Source organism: Perca fluviatilis, chromosome 9 (genome assembly GCF_010015445.1).
Source record: "Perca fluviatilis chromosome 9, GENO_Pfluv_1.0, whole genome shotgun sequence".
NCBI classification, from domain to species: Eukaryota; Metazoa; Chordata; class Actinopteri; order Perciformes; family Percidae; genus Perca; species Perca fluviatilis.
The window spans coordinates 9588922-9603590 of record NC_053120.1 but is presented as its reverse complement, the minus strand read 5'-3'; the positions used below and the strand labels follow the sequence as shown (position 1 = coordinate 9603590).

Sequence of the window (14669 nt, the reverse complement as noted above, 5' to 3'; positions counted from 1 at the left end):
GAAGTAAACTCTCTGTACACAGGCACTGTTTTTATCCACCAGCTACAAGACGCTGTTCAATTGTCTATAAGAAGAAACCGTTTTTACATTCCAATCAAAAGACACTCACAACTTTGTAGTTGGCTGACAGGGAAGTGAAGGCGGTGTAGCCTATTTAACCCTCATGTTGTCCTCTGGTCAAATTTGACCTGTTTTCAAAGTTTCTACATTAGAAATATGGCTTTCTTTTCAACCAAAGTTCCCAAAAATAACATGGATGGTTCCATCCACTTATTGATCATTACTTTTATGGTCTAACCGGGTGAAAATCTGTGATCATCCATAAACATATGTTTCTCTGACCTTAACTATTAGTCGAGATAATTCCTAATTTCTGCTCATTTTACTCAAAGATTACCGATAATTTCATGTAAATGATGTTTATCACCATCAATTCCATAAAGAAGTGTAAAACTAGTGGTAACAACTTATGAAGTTGGCTTAAAATGATATAACATACAATTGGGTAATCATAAAGAGGCTACTTTAAGCTTTATAAACAGGTAAACCAAACCGGAGGACAACAGGTGCACGCTTGACGAGAAGGAGGGTTAAGGATATGTCTTGGCTGGGTTGGGGTCAACGTGTGGATCATGGTTTGTACATGCCGTGGAGGGTCACGGGGATGATGGCGTTGACCTCGGCCCTGGCCAGCTCTGTCAGTGTCATGGCATCCAGCACCAGCAGGAAGCCCGGTCTCTCTGTGCCTGGCTTCACCACGATGCTCAGCAGCACACCTGCAACACCCAGACAGATGGGATGAATATGTGTGTGTGTGTTTCCACCATAGACGTTTAGGTATGGGTTAAAATGAATCTAAGTGGGAGTTTGATTTAGGAATATATTTAGAAATTGATCACGTAAAGATTAGAATTGAAGTTACCCTTTGGCTGTTCCATTTTCTTTCTCCATTTTTTGTTAGATTTTTGCTCATATGTCTGATAAAGATCTTAAAGTTTTTTGCAATATTTCTGGTGCAATTTTTAAATCTTTGTGTTCTGTTCCCATGTGACAAGACCTCTCCAAACAGGATTTGGTGTGCTACATTCAGGGTCGAAGTAATAAAATTAGTAAGGATTTGTGGTAACTTTACTAGGCATAAATGCCATATAAGGTAAACTGAAATAATACAGGTTTTTAAAACTATATTTTAACTTAAGGCCATGAGCCCCTTTAACACATGCCCCTGTAATATCTCTTAAAATAGCACATTTTGTGGTTCAGACTATATTACAAAAAGAATTGTATCAAATTACCACACGGTGAACCGGGAGAATTTAGGCCCCCTGTGGGTATGGGGCACTGGGGCAGTTGCCGAGTTGGTAATCCAGCTCTGGCTACATTTTTTCTTAGTCAAAGTTAAATTATTATATTATTAGTATTACAAATAATTAAAACTACAAAATCATTTTTAAAGTCTGCTGTCATATTTCTGTAAAATATACTGGAAAAAGAGGGTCCCTATCACACAATATTTGAAACCCTTTCATTATAAGCCAAGTGGCATTTTGTGTCGTGTGTGTGTGTGTGTGTGTGTTTAAAAGTGTAATTATGTGTGTGTTCTACCATCGTCCTCCTCTGTGGCTCCAGGTGTTGGTACGAACAGCGGCTCTGATGGGTAACACTCTTCCTCCTGCCACACCCAGGTCTGTTTGGTCTGCACGTTCAGCTTGACTATCTACAGCAAGTCAACAATAAACAAGCGAGACAGTCTCCATCAACAACAACAACGTCAGCGTCACTTTCTGGATTACTTTGGGCTGGGGAGACGAGCACAGACACTGTCTTTGTCCCCTCCTGTGAACGATGAAAGCGCTCCTTACCCTGTCAGGGATGAAGTGGTTGAGTCCCAGACCGTAGGCAAAGGAATACTTCTGTCCACGACACAGAGAGTAGTTAATCTGTGGAAACTCAAAGGCTAAGGGAGAAAAAGACAGCAAGACAGATATTATACAAAGATATACAGTATAGTTTAATGAAAATCGGGCCAGTAGTTTTTCCGTAATTCAGCTGACAGACAAACAAACTGACGGACAAGCCGAGCCGAATATTATAACCTATAATAAAACACTTGACGTCTGAAATAGTGTTTTTATGTCTGTTAAAATAGTTATTAGAGGAAAGGAGAAAAACCGTCAATATAAAAGTTGATTCCAAACTTGGGGAATGTATAGAAGCACCATGACAAAAAAAGATTGGTTGTAAGCTTCAGCAACAACAAGGTCAAGAATGAACCTTCAAGCTCAACTTAAAACCATCATACTGATGTAAAATGTACAATTATTCTGCTTTGAGTTGATATTGTTCATACCATATTGTTATTATATTATATTGTAAGATTTACAAGTAAATTCATATATTTGAGTTAATTTGCTAAACATTTATTTACGTTTATACAGTTAACTATTTACATATGTGTGTTTAAACAGTCAGAATATGTATATTTACATATCATTATTTACATGTAATTATTATCAGCAGCAAACTCTGTGGTTTTCCTCACATTTACCTGAGTCTAAGTTCTGCTAGCGTCTGATTGGTTAGTTCATCTACATGTGATTAAGTGAAACGGGGAAGTTTTATTGTTATGAGGCTGATGAAGTGTGAAGAACAGTAAAGTAAGTAAGTAAGTAAGTAAACTTTATTTATATAGCACCTTTCACAGACAAGAAGAGTCACAAAGTGCTTTACAGAAGGAACAAATAAAAGAAACAACAACAAATAAAATACAATACAAAACCATATTGCTAACTAAATGCTTGTCTAAAAAGATGTGTCTTTAGGTGTTTCCTAAAAGTTTCAACAGAGTCCAAGGCTCTCAGGGCTAAAGGGAGAGAGTTCCAGAGCCTTGGAGCCACCACAGAAAATGCACGATCACCTCTAGTTTTAAAACGTGTTCTGGGAACAGTTAAAAGGTCTTGACTTGAAGACCTCAGAGAGCGACCAGAAGTGTGTGCATGCAATAGATCCTTGATGTAAGGGTAAAGTGTAAAGTGCTGCTCAACAAAGTTATCCGTCTCCATCCAATGTGTGTGTGTGTGTGTGTGTGTGTGTATTACCCTGTCTAGGTCCAGAAAAGAGGACTTCAGGTTCGAGCCAGATGGTGCCGTCACTGTGAAGGACAGCTGTTGCTGTAGTGTAGGGCAGAGACACCAGATTCTTTCCCTGCTCTTCCTGAGAACACACACAAGCACGCACATGGATGTACATACACACACACACACACACACACACACACACACACACACACACACACACACACACACACACACACACACACACACACACACACACACACACACACACACACACACACTCTCTAGTTTGAGGGGTATTTTATACAGGAGTGTGAGAAAAGTGTGGTTTATGTGAAATGTCTGACTTGAGTGAAATACTAATCCAAGAAAAGTTGATCCTCAAAGTCAATGTAGCTTTAGCCTCAGTCTTTTAGCATTGTATTAGTCTGCACCAGCAGTTGGTTTCAGTTAAATATTCTGTTGCTAGTAGCAACTTCTTACTGACATTTTGTCAGATTTGTGTCCAGGTAAATATCAACAGCCATATTTTATCTTGTTGGAACATTATCTGTGAATACAGTGTATTCTTTTTTAATTGCATCTTGATTTAGTAGAATGTATGTGTTATGAGTAGTTTAGGAAGAGAGAATGACAGACATTTCAAAATAAAAGCTTGTAAAGAATGCTATACAACCAATAAATAAATGAATGAACACATTAGTGATGACAGTTTGTGTGTGTGTGTGTGTGTGTGTGTGTGTGTGTTTGTGTGCACTCACCCTGTGTATATCCAGCGGCAGTACGTATCGTCTGACCTCAGGCTGAGGAGCTCTCATCGCAGCTTTCTTCACTTCCTCCCACTCCTCCCTTATGTTGGCCAGGTACAGGTAGTTATACACAAAGTCATGACTGCGGAAAAACAGAGGGAGAAGTCAGGATGAGGGAACTGTACTGTTCATGAAACACTCAAACAGACACACACAGAGTCACACTCGCCCTTTCCACGTGCAGAGGTCGACCACGATGAATCCCTGGTCCTCATAGGTGTTGATATGGTGAAAGAGGTTGAAAGCTGATGTTCTGAACTTGTGGCTGCTCAGGTAATCTGCTGGGTCCTTAGTGGCCAGGTGGAACCATGTCTACAACACACCATACTGTATATGAACTGAGATGCACAGGCACAGTCACACGTAATCAATCAAACACTTTCCTTCCTGGCCCCAAAAGCAGGTTAAGAAACTTTTCAAGATTCAAGATTTTTTTAAGATTATTTTTTGGGGGAGAGAGATGGGGAATGACACGCAGCAAAGGGCAGCAGGTCGGACCCGAACCCGCGCCGCCGCAAAGGGCTCAGCCTACATGGGGCGCACGCCCTCACTGGGTGAGCCAGAGGCACATAGGAATTCTTGTGCAGGCTCTTTGGGTCAAGTAAAAAGAGAAAAGCACACCGATTAATTACATTATTATATATTATATAATACATATTATACAAGGTAAATAAATTAAAATAGAATAAGACAAAAAAAACTTAGATACTCTACAAAAAAATTATGAATACTCTAACTGGAGGATACAACTACATGTATGGGGGATATTGTTTGTATTTGTAACGAGAATAAACATTGCAAATATTGCACAGTTGTATTTCACAGTAGAGTGAGGCTGTGGGGATTTTAAACAGGGGAGGGGGCAGCCTGGGGCACAGATTAAAAGAAAGGGGGGGAAATTTGTAAAATGAGTAAAAATGTGTTAAGACTCAAATTTAAAGCCACTAATAAACTGTACATTTTTAACAGTTACACTGATTGTTCCAAACAAACAACTTTAAATATTCTAATATGACATTTAATAGCTGCTATTTTTTTAACTCAAAATAGCCTGCATCCATTGGCCGATTCTAAGACAATGGGCTCATGGACACAGATGTAAAAGGCCCTCCGGCCCTCCTACATAGAAGCAACTCTTTGTGTTAATTGTGTCTCTGTGGTCATTTTGCTTGTCTTTGTTGTCAATTTGCATCTCTATGTGGTCATTTTGTGACTCTAAGTGGTCGTTTTGCTTCTCTTTGTGGTTGTGTTTGATTGACTTTCCAACAACAATTGTTAACAGTATGTTGTTTCAATTTTTTTTATCGTATTATTGCAACTGTTCATTATTGTACTACCTTCTCCTTTGGACAATTAAAAAAGCATTCTTAACAGTCACTTCATACGGAGCGTCTGGTCCAGGGGCCCCAGGGTCTGTAATCCATCCGTGACACTCACAAGCCAATTACCTATCACCCTCTGGCCCCGCCCCCGACCTACCCCCATGCTGTCGTTGGATTCAAAGCAGTCCATGTATGTGGCTCCTCTGACGCTCCAAGCCGACAGGAACTTGAGCAGGTTGATCTTCACCGGCTGCTCCACAAACACAAAATAATTGTCTGTCATACCGAAACTACAGACAGACAATCAGAGAGAGAGATAGACAGATTCAGATCCATAAGCAGCAGGGGGCAACGTCTTGAGGGGGGGGCGGGGGTCACAGACACAACCAGTTTCTTTGGCTGGTTTGGGCAAAACTAGTACAGCTGTGAAGGTTATATTATGTTGAATTCATTGTATTGTGTATTCATATTATTTATATATATATATATATATATATATATATATATATTATATTGTGAGAAATGGAAGAACTACCTGGGTACCTGTGTACGTAGGAGGGTTTTAACCTCTCACTGCTGGGTAGCTGAACGACAACCTGGGATTTCTCCAGGGGATCGGAATTGTCTGAAACACACAGTGACAGTGTGTGATTGCAGTATTGTCTTGTGAGTGTGCATGGGATTAAGTCCAATTTAGTCCCATTAAAATATCACTCTTTTGAATATGGAGCAAAACTCACCGTTCTGAGCCGGTGGGATCTTGACAATGTTGTAAGCCAGACTCATGTTCTTGCCAAAGCAGTTGCCGATATTATAGACTGTACCGTCTGTGTCAGTGTGGGGGTGCGCAGTCACCCCATTCACTGAGAGGTACTTACACAGGTCCACCTAATATGAATACATGCACACAAGACAGAGAATGAATACAAGAAAGAATTAGACTGGTGGAGTGTCAGTATGATGGGTTTGCCAGTTGAAACAGCTATCATAAAGGTTGTCTAAACAACGAAATAAACAACATGCATTCATAACTACATATAATAATAATTTACTCAAGATAAAAGATAACAGTTAAGATGTAATGCATTCTAAACGTAAACCCTGGTACTTAAATGGACAAATTGCATTCTTCATCAGTGTAGTCCTGTCTGCAAGTCCAAAGATTCAAGATGATGAGAAACCAATCAGCTCTCACCCTCTTTAAAGTCTCCAGGGAATCAGGGTCAACTTTAGTGATGTAATTGGTCTCCGTGACAGCGTAGAAGTCCTCACCGATTGGATAGACGTTCACTACGCAGTTATCAGTCACCTCAATGCCTCTGAAGTAAGTGAAGAATCTACACACAAAAAAAACAGGAAAGCTGAAGGCCAGTTGCTATCCAAGCACACAAAGGTTTTATCAATGAGTAATACAATGTAATAATAATATTACAGTATATTAATACTTTGGTAAGGAAGCCAAGAACAGCCGTGCTTGCGACTTTTTTTTAATGCCGTTGTCTGGAAAGAATGAAATAATTAACCCATGATCTTGAGTAAATGAGACAACTAATCCATCTTCAGAAAGAGTTATCAGGAGCAGCCTACTGGACAGTAACACATCTGCTTTAAGTTGACCACTATATGTAAGTCTATCCCTTACAATAATTATCCATAAGTTATGCAAATACCCTCATATCAAATCACTAGGGAAAACATTCTTACAACGAATGGCAAAAGTTCATAAAAAGTTCATACGGTTTGCTTTAAAACTGCCAAACCCACCCCACAGTGGTGTGTGCTCTCTATTTTCTGTGTGCGCTGAAGAAGAAAAAATCCATTGTGTGTGAATGGAAAACAAACAGAAAGGAGTGCACGGGCCACAAAACACTGTTCCAGCCAATCAGCAACAGGCGGCGAAATTTGATGGTAAGTGGGGAGGCAGCATGTGAATGTGCCTGCCGGCCAGTAGTTATCTGTCCGTTACTCTGTGGGGGCGGAGCTTCTGAATGGGGGTTGTATTCGTAAATATTAACAATATTGGCGCATCATTGCTTACTGCACCTTTAAGAGTAGGCTGAGCTGTTGAAAGGATAAGAATGCTGCTACCAAACCACAACTTTCACTTTCGTCCAAATGTATACACTGTGTCGAAAACACATCAGCAAACTAATGTTAGTTGCGTACGGTACACGTACAAGCCCGTGTTGGAGAAAACAACTCGTGATAAATGACCTCGTTATCTCGAGAAATTGTCCTTTTGTTAATTCAAGAATCAACATAAATTAAAGGTGCTCTAAGCGATGTTGGGTGACGTCACTTCTTGTTGACGTTCAAAGTATTGTCAAACAAGACTGAGGCTAGCTCGCCCCTCCTTCCTCCTCATCCCGGCCCCTCCCCCTTACTTCCGCGCACTAACCCCCCAACCCTCACCCCCAACTCCTTCTTGTCAGTTATTGGCTGGAACACTGTTTGTTATGTTTCTTGGGGCAGGTTGGCGCAGTTTTTTTTTTTGTTGCCGTTTGTGGAGCCTGGGCTGTCTACAGAGAGCGCGTTTTTTTTACAGTGTGTTCAGGGGACTGGCAGCTCGCAGATGTTTGCTGTATGTGACAAAAAATGTTGTAGCCTAAAAAACACGTGACATCGCTTAGAGCAAGCCGTTATCACGAGAAAACAAGCTTTGTTATCTCGAGATTAGGCGAAAAATTATTGCAAAGCATGGCATTATATCTATTATTATATGTCCATAACAACACATGTACATTATTAACACACACTCCGCTGAAAGCGGAAACCGACTCAACCTTTGTATTTTAGTGTTGTAGCATTATGAAGTTAAGGGCGGCACCAAACAATTATTTTCATTATTGATTAATCTGCCAACTATTTTCTTTATAAATTAAGTTGACATTTTTAAATAGCTCGTATTGTCCAACTAGTAGTTCAAAAAGCCAGACATACTGAGTTCAATATCTTCAAAAACAAACAAAAAACACAGCAAGTATTCGAGAAACTGGAACGTGTATTCATGGTTAAAAAAAATGCATTTAACATTTCACAATCATCAAAATACTATTTATATTAAGCACAACATCTACAATATTTGGATTTGGGGTTACCTGGAAAAGATGTTTTTGCATGGGTCTGGGTAGGCTGCTGTTCCAAACTCAGTGATGACTATTCTGTTCTCTGTCATGGCACGAACATACGCATCCGTCCTGATGAACCTGAGTGGAGAGATTTTCACATGCGTCAGAGTCAGAGAACCATAAATCACAAGATATTTACAGTATTTTTAACCGTTATCAAACTGTTAATGTAGTTTTGAATTCCATAAAAACACAACTATATACAAATCCAATACAATGATACATCTATTGGAGTAGAATGAAGGATTTATGTGGTCTGAGGCAGAGTATTGGTTTTGTCTCCTCCCTTGCAACATTCCTGTTTGGATTCATTTACTGTCAGCTCTTTTTCCTCGGCTGCACAGATCAACTGCATGCCTCTCTGCACTAACAGAAATCAGATGCCATAAAATATCGACATCTGGTTTGGGATCTACATCAGAGCAAAAAAAGTGCTAAACAATGGGATACATGTACAAGATTTGATTGATTTGTAGTGAATAGAAAATAAAGGTTAAGAAATCCTTCAAAAATTCCTGGACCCACACCTAGATCCTATGTTTTTGTCGATTTTTTTTCCGCCACGTTTTTGCAGCTTTTTCCAACATTTTTGTAATTTTTTTCAACGTTCTTTTGTCATTTTTATTTTTCAAATGCTATAAAATTAAATAAAACACCCAAATTCGATAAAAGTAGTGAACTGATCATTTATTTTACCTGTGAAGAGTAATGGCTGTATGGAACCATCCACGTTTCTTTGACAATTTGGTGGAAAGAAACCCAAATTTCTGATATGGAAACTTTTTTTAAATGGTTGAAATTTGACCCGAGGACAACAGGACGGTTAGGTGCTTTACAGAAAGAGACAAACAAGCGTGTATTCTTACTTCCTGTAGTAGGTCACCTGACCATCCTTCAGGTCAAACTTGTGCATGAGAGCCTGTCCATCGAACAGGTGGTAGAAAGGTTCATCTCCCACCTCGAAAAGACCTGGACCCATCCTGAGAAGACTGCCGCCCAGCCATGAAGGTATCACACCTACAGACACACACACATCACATGCTGTTGTTAGGTCTAAGCGTCTGTATGCACACGAGGTAAATACAAGTATAGGGTAAAGAAAACACATGTGCTACAAATAGTCGGTCAATATTACAATCTCCAACTGCATCGTTGGATTGAATGTGGTAGAAATGCAACACAAAACAGGAAGAGCATGACAGGGTTTTGGCAAAATATAATAATAAAAAATATATACATTTGATACCAATTAAAATAATTTAAACTTCCTGACCTGAAGTCTCAAAAATCAGTACATAGCCCATCCTAATACTGCCCATAAAAAAGCTTTGTTAATTTAAAAAATTAATTTTTTACGGATTAAACAAACAAGACAAAACATGTGAATTAGTGAGATTTAAAAGTCCCATGACATGGTGCTCTTTGGATGCTTTTATATAGGCCTTAGTGGTCCCCTAATACTGTATCTGAAGTCTCTTTTATATAGGCCTTAGTGGTCCCCTAATACTGTATCTGAAGTCTCTTTTATATAGACCTTAGTGGTCCCCTAATACTGTATCTGAAGTCTCTTTTATATAGACCTTAGTGGTCCCCTAATACTGTATCTGAAGTCTCTTTTATATAGGCCTTAGTGGTGCCCTAATACTGTATCTGAAGTCTCTTTTATATAGACCTTAGTGGTGCCCTAATACTGTATCTGAAGTCTCTTTTATATAGACCTTAGTGGTCCCCTAATACTGTATCTGAAGTCTCTTTTACAGTGCCTTGCGAAAGTATTCGGCCCCCTTGAACTTTTCGACCTTTTGCCACATTTCAGGCCTCAAACATAAAGATATAAAACTGTAATTTTTTGTGAAGAATCAACAAGAAGTGGGACACAATCATGAAGTGGAACGAAATTTATTGGATATTTCAAACCTTTTAAACAAATAAAAAACTGAAATATTGGGCGTGCAAAATTATTCAGCCCCTTTAAGTTAATACTTTGCCTAGCGTCACCTTTTGCTGCGACAGCTGGTAAGTCGCTTGGGGTATGTCTCTATCAGTTTTGCACATCGAGAGACTGACATTTTTGCCCATTCCTCCTTGCAAAACAGCTCGAGCTCAGTGAGGTTGGATGGAGAGCCGTTTGTGAACAGCAGTTTTCAGTTCTTTCCACAGATTCTCAATTGGTATTTAGGCTGGACTTTGACTTGGCCATTCTAACACCTGGATATGTTTATTTGTGAACCATTCCATTGTAGATTTTGCTTTATGTTTTGGATCATTGTCTTGTTGGAAGACAAATCTCCGTCCCAGTCTCAGGTCTTTTGCAGACTCCATCAGGTTTTCTTCCAGAATGGTCCTGTATTTGGCTCCATCCATCTTCCCATCAATTTTAACCATCTTCCCTGTCCCTGCTGAAGAAAAGCAGGCCCAAACCATGATGCTGCCACCACCATGTTTGACAGTGGGGATGGTGTGTTCAGGGTGATGAGCTGTGTTGCTTTTACGCCAAACATAACGTTTTGCATTGTTGCCAAAAGGTTCGATTTTGGTTTCATCTGACCACAGCACCTTCTTCCACATGTTTGGTGTGTCTCCCAGGTGGCTTTTGGCAAACTTTAAACGACACTTTTTATGGATATCTTTAAGAAATGGCTTTCTTCTTGCCACTCTTCCATAAAGGCCAGATTTGTGCAGTATACGACTGATTGTTGTCCTATGGACAGAGTCTCCCACCTCAGCTGTAGATCTCTGCAGTTCATCCAGAGTGATCATGGGCCTCTTGGCTGCATCTCTGATCAGTCTTCTCATTGTATAAGCTGAAAGTTTAGAGGGACGGCCGGGTCTTCGTAGATTTGCAGTGGTCTGATACTCCTTCCATTTCAATATTATCGCTTGCACAGTGCTCCTTGGGATGTTTAAAGCTTGGGAAATCTTTTTGTATCCAAATCCGGCTTTAAACTTCTCCACAACAGTATCTCGGACCTGCCTGGTGTGTTCCTTGTTCTTCATGATGCTCTCTGCACTTTACACGGACCTCTGAGACTATCACAGAGCAGGTGCATTTATACGGAGACTTGATTACACACAGCTGGATTCTATTTATCATCATTAGTCATTTAGGTCAACATTGGATCATTCAGAGATCCTCACTGAACTTCTGGAGAGAGTTTGCTGCACTGAAAGTAAAGGGGCTGAATAATTTTGCACGCCCACTTTTTCAGTTTTTATTTGTTAAAAAGTTTGAAATAGCCAATGAATTTGTTAATAAAACTTGTATACAACATAACATTAATGTGAAAGCAAACGTAAAATCTGTATGAAGCACTGAAAAGTGGACACTCTAAAGCCACACACAGCGGAAGTCTCTGGGTGGGCAAAGCAGAGAAAGGGGAGGTAACCTTGCTCCTTATGACCTCATAAGGAGAAGATTCCAGATCGGCCCATCTGAGCTTTCATTTTCTCAAAGGCAGAGCAGGATACCCAGGGCTCGGTTTACACCTATCACCATTTCTAGCCACTGGGGGACCATAGGCAGGCTGGGGGGACGCATATTAATGTTAAAAAAGTGAAATGTTCATGCCATGGGACCTTTAAAGGGTGCTGGTTGGTAGAAATTCTTTTTATTCTTGGACAGAGGAAGGCTATTTGTTCGCCCCAGTTTCCAGTCTTTGTGCTAAGCTAAGCTAACTGGCTACCAGTGTTACGACAAAATCCACCAAACACCAAATGTTTTATCATACTCTATCACATACTCTCTTATGATAGGTGCTACCAAAATGGTGCAACGTAGTATAGTCTATAGATTATAGAAGATACATTTTGATAGCTGGCAACCAAAAATTGTGACCCTATAATATTCAGATCTGATAGCTATGATAGTAGAAACATTAGCGTATACCTCGCCTGACAATATTTGGGCAACACTTTTTAACCCTTGTGTTATCCTCGGGTCAAATTTGACCCGTTTTTAAAGTTATTTTAGATCAGAAATATTGGTTTTGTTCAACCAAATTGCCCAAAAAATAAGATGGATGTATGTTATATGAATACGTTCTTCGCAGGTAAAATTAATGATTACTTCCATTGCATTTGGGGTGATTATTCAATTTTATAGCATTTGAAAAAAAAGATGTTTACATGGTTTTAAAACAGTATCCAGACTACATGTTGACATTAACCAGTCTGATTATCCACTCGACATCCTCTGATCTGAAATAGTTTATTAGTTAAAATAATTTATAATTTCTGCTTTTTCTAACTCAAAAATTAGGTATAATGTCATAAATTAGGTTTATTGACCATAAATAAAATAAAAAAAAACATTGAAATAAGCAAGAAAATGTAAAAAAAAGAAGAAAAAAAAGCGTCAAAAGAATAAAAAAAAAGTGAATTTTCAATTTTGACCCCGTAGGACAACAAGTTCATGGTTGACTAGAAGACAACACGAGGGTTAATAGAATAAAAAAGTATATACTGAAGGGTCACAAAATCTAAAATTACATCACATGTCATTTAGCTGACACTTTTCTCCAAAGCGACTTACAATTGTATGTCAGAGGCCGCACGCCTCTGGAGCAACTAGGGGTTAAGTGTCTTCCTCAGGGACACATTGGTTGATGTATAGCAGTGGGAATTGAACCCAGATCTCCCACACCAAAGGCATGTGTAATATCCACTGTGCCATCACCATCACATCACATTACTGCACAGTAGAGACTTTCTGTTGTCAACTTTGAAATGAAGGCTGAATTTCTGAAAACCATCAAGCAGGCTGCTCTCTTTCCTACCAGAGATCTTAGCAGGTATAGGTTCGTTCAGCTCTTCCACGGTCTCAAAGATCTTCCTGTAGCCTGCAGCAGGATGCTCCACACTGGAGAGGAAAATAACAAAAAAAACATGAATTTGAGGAACAATTCCACAACACGATCAAGTCAAGTTATATATTATAGAGACACTGATCGATGGGGTTCAGCTAATGCAGATAATTTCTTACCTGAGATTTAAAGTGGACCAAACAATCTTATCACAAGGTTTAAGCAATCCATTTAGTGGCTGTTTTTGGAGCTTCTGATTAGATCGCAAGATCTTCCACACCAGATAGAGTACGCATAGTAATCACGGAATTAAGGTTGTTGAAATTAAACATTTGTAAGTTCAATCGATTAAAGTAATTCCTTTAAGCATGGGAATTTGAACATCTACAATTCAGAGACAACTAGGCAAACTCCGTGTGCTGAGATTGTTTTTGCCAACTGTTGTTTCTTTGCCTTTTTTTTTTAAACCACTTTCTTTCCATCAAGCCGTCCGTTCTTGATATTTGTGTCCATCATCTTTCTTGTAATTTATTCCATTTATTTTTCTTAACGTGTCGTTATCTTTCTGGCTCTCTTTTTCTGTTCTTTTTCCCCTTGTTTTTACTCTTCCTTTCCTTCTGTCTCTTCGTCCTCCTTTTCATTTATCAGTTTCTTTTTTTTTTCTATCCTAATTTTATTTATATTGATGTGAAATGCTTAACACCCCTCTAAATAATTATAACGTATGGGAGTTTTGCATCCACAGCTTGTCTGCTGCATGTCCTTGGTTCGATAAAATGAGAAAAACAAGATCTGAGGAGTTCAAAGACTGCGCCTTTCCCTCAGTTATTTAACAGAGGTCTTTTTTTCCCAATCTTTATTGGGTATGTCACTGCTGCAGCAATCTTTTTTTCTGGAATCTTTTCTTCATTTTTGAGATTTGTTCAGTTTTTCTCCCACTCACAGTTAAAAGATCTAGTGGAATACTAAACTCTACATAGTTGACTTCCCCGTTTAAATCGGTTTTCTCTCAACAGACATCACTGAGGGGCACCTACAAGCGTCTTTCCCTTATTTCATTCCTGAGAACCAAATACATTTAAACCCTTGAAAGGCCTTTTTCAAAAGTAGGTGTTGTCTTGAAGTCTCTATCTTCAAACATGCAAAAAAAATTAAAAGAAAGAAAAGTTTTACTCACTGGCTGGTCATGCTGCCGTATGTTCCTCACACACACAAGTAGACTGCAAAAAGCGACTTGGACTTGCTTGCATTTGAACCACACACAGATTTCCTGTGGTCAGAGATGGAAACTGGGCCCCCTCCTCCCTTTTTTCTCTCACCCCCCTTCTCTCATTCCCCCAATCCCTCCTCTTTCCCTCTCTCTCCTCCTGTTTTCCTTTCATGCCTTTTGCTCCCCTGCTCCCTCTTTTCTTCCTCCTCCTCTGGTCTTACCCAGAGCTAAACAAGCCAGCTTTGTCTCTTCTCCTTTCAGCCGTCTGGCTCTGCAGCTCCGTGCAGAATGTTCCCCAGGCCCCAAAACAAGGTCTTTGTCACC

General features: G+C 39.5%; 1 protein-coding gene across 1 annotated transcript; it reads right to left on the bottom strand.

The window, feature by feature from the left end:
• Window positions 1-15: 15 nt before the first annotated feature.
• On the bottom strand, window positions 16-14435 carry LOC120566020 (retinal Mueller cells isomerohydrolase-like). Its single transcript, XM_039812221.1, has 14 exons — window positions 14313-14435; window positions 13109-13191; window positions 9200-9350; window positions 8304-8411; window positions 6401-6542; window positions 5946-6093; window positions 5749-5830; window positions 5363-5495; window positions 4053-4195; window positions 3836-3965; window positions 3099-3213; window positions 1863-1957; window positions 1606-1717; window positions 16-776 (listed from the first exon to the last, which is right to left on the bottom strand). The coding sequence occupies exons 1-14, from the start codon at window positions 14321-14323 to the stop codon at window positions 631-633; spliced, it is 1599 nt and encodes a 532-aa protein (XP_039668155.1). The 5' UTR covers window positions 14324-14435; the 3' UTR covers window positions 16-630.
• Between the last annotated feature and the right edge of the window lie 234 nt (window positions 14436-14669).